At 39.9% G+C, this 5462-nt stretch overlaps 1 protein-coding gene across 1 annotated transcript; it reads left to right on the forward strand.

Moving 5' to 3' along the window:
• The first annotated feature begins 2360 nt into the window (after nt 1-2360).
• On the forward strand, nt 2361-4403 carry LOC138010454 (uncharacterized). The gene has a single exon (XM_068857421.1). It carries the CDS (start codon nt 2807-2809, stop codon nt 3566-3568), a length of 762 nt encoding a protein of 253 aa, XP_068713522.1. The 5' UTR covers nt 2361-2806; the 3' UTR covers nt 3569-4403.
• Nucleotides 4404-5462: the final 1059 nt, after the last annotated feature.

Here is a 5462-nt window from a genome sequence, read left to right on the forward strand (position 1 = left end):
CTTTTAAGTTGATGTCTTCATAAGTGTTAATACTTGCTAGAGTTAGGGAGACACTTCCAGTACCCATTGTATTTGTAGACACAAGCAGGGGTATAGGTAGGATTTTTCATCGGGGGGGGGGGGGGGGCCCGGAATGAGTGCTGTAAGGTGCCATTGTCTGGGAGGAACAGGGACATGTCCCCCCACTCCTCCCCCTGAAGCATTCAGATATGGGCATTGAAAGCAGATTATTTTCTACCGCAGTCATCCACTCAGCCTACTGTTTTTTCGTGATTTCGGGGCGGGGGGGGGATATGTTGAAACGATATGTTGCAGCGACGTTTCCCATGAAGTTCAGGGACACATCATGGAGACAAAATCAACCCAAAAATTGGTGTTGCACAATTATAAAAGTATCAATTCACCGGAGGAGGGGGGGGGGGGGGATGTTCTAAAAACAACACAATGTATTTGGGACAATTTTGGAAAATAAATGAAGTGGAAAAATTCATTGAGGTCATAGGGAGTTTATTTTTAGTTCATCACGTAAATAGTGACAAATATTACTATTAAACAATCTTTATCATAGTCCACCATCTACAGTTGTTATCTTCCAAGTGCTAGGATCTTTCTGTCATCATGTTAACAGCCCCTAACTGTGGTGCAGCTCTAGCCCTTACAGATCTCTCTGAGAAGTCTCACGGTTTTGCCGTGAGACTCCTGGCTTTTGCGGCAATCTCACGGTCTCACGATGAGGCGCAAAAATCTCACGGTAACAGATTCACAGGCCGATGGAAATACACTTTCCTCGAATATTTTCATTTCTGCCTTGTAAAATTGATTTCCTGGCGCCAATTCTGTAGAGATCCACTGTGCTGAGGCAAATAATATTAATTTTGCCATATTTGATCGACCACATGACACGGACCTCACAACCAAAGGCCAAATAAGGTTATCGTTACCAGTTTGTCGCATCTACACCGTGAGATGCGTTTCGTCCACTTTGTCAAAATGGCGGAGAACGAAGAATATTTATCGGACGAATCTGTCAAATAACGTTAATTTCTCTGTTGCTACGGTCACGTAATATTTTACGTTGATAAACAGAAACGAAAACTTTATTTTGATGAACTCGTTTTAATTCTCTTTGACGCCGTCGATAAATCTCCAGATTTTTTCCCACATCTCCAGGTTTTTTGACCTTGATCTCCAGGTGTTTGATCTTTTGGGTTTGAGAGGTCTGCCTTTAGTGAGCGAGCATATGACGCCAAAGGAGCCTTTTATAGCAACAATTTTAATAATAGCAACTTTATTTTGGTGTCTTGATTTAGCACAAGAGCACTAATTAGGGACACTAACAAAATTAACTCAAATCAAATCAAATATTGGTTTTTGAGGAGAAGGGAAAACTGGAGTACCCGGAGAAAAACCTCTCGGAGCGGAAAAGAGAACCAACATTACAAACTCAACCCACATATGACGCCGAGTCTGGGAATCGAACCCGGGCCACAATGGTGGGAGGCGAGTGCTCTCACCAGCATCATGTCAGATTGTTTTTCTTGATTAAGCAGTTTTGCCAAACACAACGAATTTTAAAGCTTTTTGGCATTATCGAGTCATTGCAAGGAAAAAGTTAACATCTTGGGCCTCATCGATCTCGTTGCTGTCGCTAATGAACCGAATCTGTATCTTTCGCGAACGGAAATGCCAAAGAAATGGCTCTGGAATATTTAATAACAAAATAATTTTGTCAACTTTAATTAAATATTCCTGAACCAAGGGATGCCACAAGTGGACCATGTCTAAAATTCAATGATTACAATAATCCATTTTGTTGACTTTTTTCCCTGATTTTATTTCTGTACTTTACAAAATTCGTTCCTTTTCTCATTTCAATTGCATCATCTTTTCGCAACGACAAACACGCAGACTTCCAGCATCCCAAATATTGGCCCTAATGTGACTTCTTGTCACATTTTTTTCTAAATCGGGGTGCTGTCGCACTTCCTTTTTGATATTGAGGCGTTACAGCTGGGAGAATAAAAATGCAAAAAACACATGCTGGGTCGCTTGAATGTGGATTTCCTGAGCTGGTAGAAGTCAAGATTATGTTTTTTTTGCAAAAGATCTCAGTTGACATCATCAGATTTAACCAAAAATTGGAATTTCCGTGTTTAAAAAACGATGACAACTAAGTTTTTACTGTGTAGAAACTGTGGCTCTCTTTAATTTCCATTTCCTCTTCTATTCCTTGCCGATCTGCTTAAATTGGACCACGTTGATTGTTTATGCCGTTACCCATCCGTTTGATTACCGTATACTGATTAATATTAATTACTTGTTACAGATGACAGATAAAAGGGGCTCACGTATTACCAGGTGTGCTAATTACTCTGCGACTCATCTGATGTCTCAAAATTTCGCGCTGTATGAGAAAAATTTTAGGTTGAAAGAAGTGCCAATATTTATCTATCAGAAAAGGTGGCAACTAACTTCTCGATACTACACCATTGCTTCCCCCAGGGCAATATCGATTATATACGTTAATATATGGATGCACCGAAACTGATATTAGTGATGAGAGCTGTCAACATGTCAGAATATGTTACTTCATTTTGGAAGCTTTAGGTTTGGAGCGTTGTGGATGCAGTGGAGCGGAAGCATATGACAGGAATGAAAAGAAACGAAACTTTTTAGAAGCTAGAGGACATCAGAGAAATCAGGATCACTCAAAAGACTGATTCGTTTTTGTCTTTTTGTCCGATAAATATTCCTCCGCATTTTCGTTGGATGCTTGCGTTAACTTTGTAGGCAAACGTAGGCAAACATGGCGATTGTTAAGAAGAAAAACATGATAATTGAGGATGAAGAAAAGCACCCAAGCGCCACAGAACTTATAGAAACAATTGCCGAGTTACAGCTGACTAACAAGAGCGAAGGCAAAATTTTGTATATTCAGGGAGTCAAGAATGCCTGGAGTTGGAGATCGATGTGTTTCGCCAACCAGAACTTCAAGGCTTACTACACGCTGCAGTTATTTAACGCTCGGTTAAGTCTGACCAAAAAGGCGATAGAAAAAGTTGTAGACGAAGGGTACGTTCCTTTGTGGTTCTTTAAGAAACTTACCACTGTTGCCAGCCTGGGATGTGGACCTGGCTCAGATCTTTGCGGATTAAAAGCGTTTTTAGCTGAATCGTTTCCTTACAGCTCGAGATGGAAACAGCCACCGACTTATACGGGATATGATGCAGAGATGGGCTGGATGAAGTACTTGCTTGAATTAGGTTTCCAGTTTGAAAACCGAGAGGTTAACGAGTCATTTTTCAACAACATGGACAAAGTCGACGTTATTTTAATGTCGTACTGCTGTAACGAGATAAGTAGGGAATTTTTGCGCGATAGAAACGGAAATTGTACCCTTTGGAAAGCGGTAGCACAGAAAGCAAAGTTTGTTTTGAGTATTGAACATGCCGACAGTAAAGTAAAGGGTGTTTTACCTTCCGAAAAAGACGGATTTGAACATTTTACTTTAAATGATGTTCTGGGGAACAAAGCAATTGTTCACTTTAAGTTTCCAGCTGGCCATTGAAATTTGGTTTCAAAACGGTGAAGCGTTTTCGTAACAGTAACCTGTTTCAAAAAAGGCAGTGACCACCAGACAGGAACGATGTAAATCACGATATAAGCTTAGCTTGAGGTTAAATGAAAAACGAAGGTCTGCAACACGATAGAAATGCCGTCAAACCGCTTAATTATGTTATTTAATAAACAAATAGTATTTAGTTAACTACTGTCAGGTCAATATGTATGCAAAAGTGCAACGAAAACGATGAACGTTTATTGTTGTTATTTCAGGGGCACCCAACGTCAATTTTCGGAAAATATCTGTTCGGAAGACGATTTGAGATCTAGAATTTTTGGAACATTTGTTGTAAAACTTCTTGCTTGCCCGCCTGTCCTAGGATTTTCGAACTTCCAAAAAATGGTATAATTGCCCAATTTTTAACGGATTTTTACCCTAAAAATGTCACCCAGAATTTTCGGGAGCAATTTTTTGGCTGAAATTTACGAAAAGGTAAGTTTTGATCCCTATAATTTTCGGATCACTAGACTTTCAGCTAGGAAATCCGAACAGAGGAAAAATGGTTAGGGGATAAAAATATGCCTATATCTAACGTTTAAATACTAAGATGCGTCTAAAGATGCTATATCTAAGTGGTTTTGAACTATATTCTCGTTGGGTGCCCCTGTTATTTGTAAACCCTGTTTTTCTAGCCAGGGATGATCCAACTTTCATGGCCAAATGGCGCCTTTGAAGAATACTATTCCCAAATGAAGAAGCTTCGACCTTACTTTCTGATGCATGATCCTTTTTTGTTAAGTGTAATAAATAACACTATTCAATGCAAAGTTACTGCCCAGTATCTGACAACTGAATGGTGTTAAGAGATTTTGTCAACAAAAATTAGAATAACTTAGGCCCGTTTCAAACGTCGAACTTTTCAAGTGCCGAATCTAATGCAAATGAGCGAAAACAAATTAAAGGATTTTTCACATTTGCATTAGATTCGGCACATGAAAAGTTCGACGTTTGAAACGGGCCTAACGGGCTTAAAGATTGGACATTAGCCGGATTAGAGTTTCGCCTACTACAAAAGTTAAAGAAGGCATAAATTTTTCGCTTTGACGTCATTCCAAACCCAAGTCTATTAATTCTTCGTTTCGCCAAAAAGATGACGCATATAAACAGGAAACTCAGTTTTCAGTCGAGCCAACACCCAGGAGGCTCGATTTCCGCCGCTCACTCGAGTTCGGGTATCCTCCCCGAGAAGAGACGGCTGGACGCGTGAGCGATAGATTGTGTCTGTGACGTAAATTAAAAATATAATTTATGCGAAGTTAATAGTTGCGGGGAAATAGCATTAGACATCCCAAAAACACTGATTTTAAGAAAACAGAAATTACACAACAATGCTTAAAACGTCTGTGCAAAGTTTCCAGATGATACGAGCTTGAGTTTGTGGTTAAATGATCAATGTGAGTTTAAATTCAACCAGCGAATCATCAACGAAATCTTCGGCTGCTTTAGCTCTCAGTCGACCTCATCGGCCCCCTCGTTTTGCCAGCAATAAACTCAGCAGTACTTTCAATTGATCTTGAGGAATTTTACTTGCTCTTACATTAGCGAAGTATGAGGAGAAAATTGCAATAGCAATGGATTTGAAAGCCGTATTTTGACCTTAGCGCCAACTGAAAAATCAGTGAAGTTTGCGAACTCAGGCGGTAGAAAACGACACAATTCCCATTCTCCAGCTTCTCAAACACTTTTCGTTGTCGCAATCTTGGATGTTTCCTACCTTAAAGCACTGTAAACCTCGAACAGGCCGGGTCAAAGAATACCTTCGCAGCCAAAACATATAATTTATGCCAGACGGATTTGTGCAGGCGAGTTTCTGATTGGTGGAGATTAACAATGGCTCACC

The sequence above is a fragment of the Montipora foliosa genome, chromosome 7 (genome assembly GCF_036669935.1).
Source record: "Montipora foliosa isolate CH-2021 chromosome 7, ASM3666993v2, whole genome shotgun sequence".
Lineage (NCBI taxonomy): Eukaryota > Metazoa > Cnidaria > Anthozoa > Scleractinia > Acroporidae > Montipora > Montipora foliosa.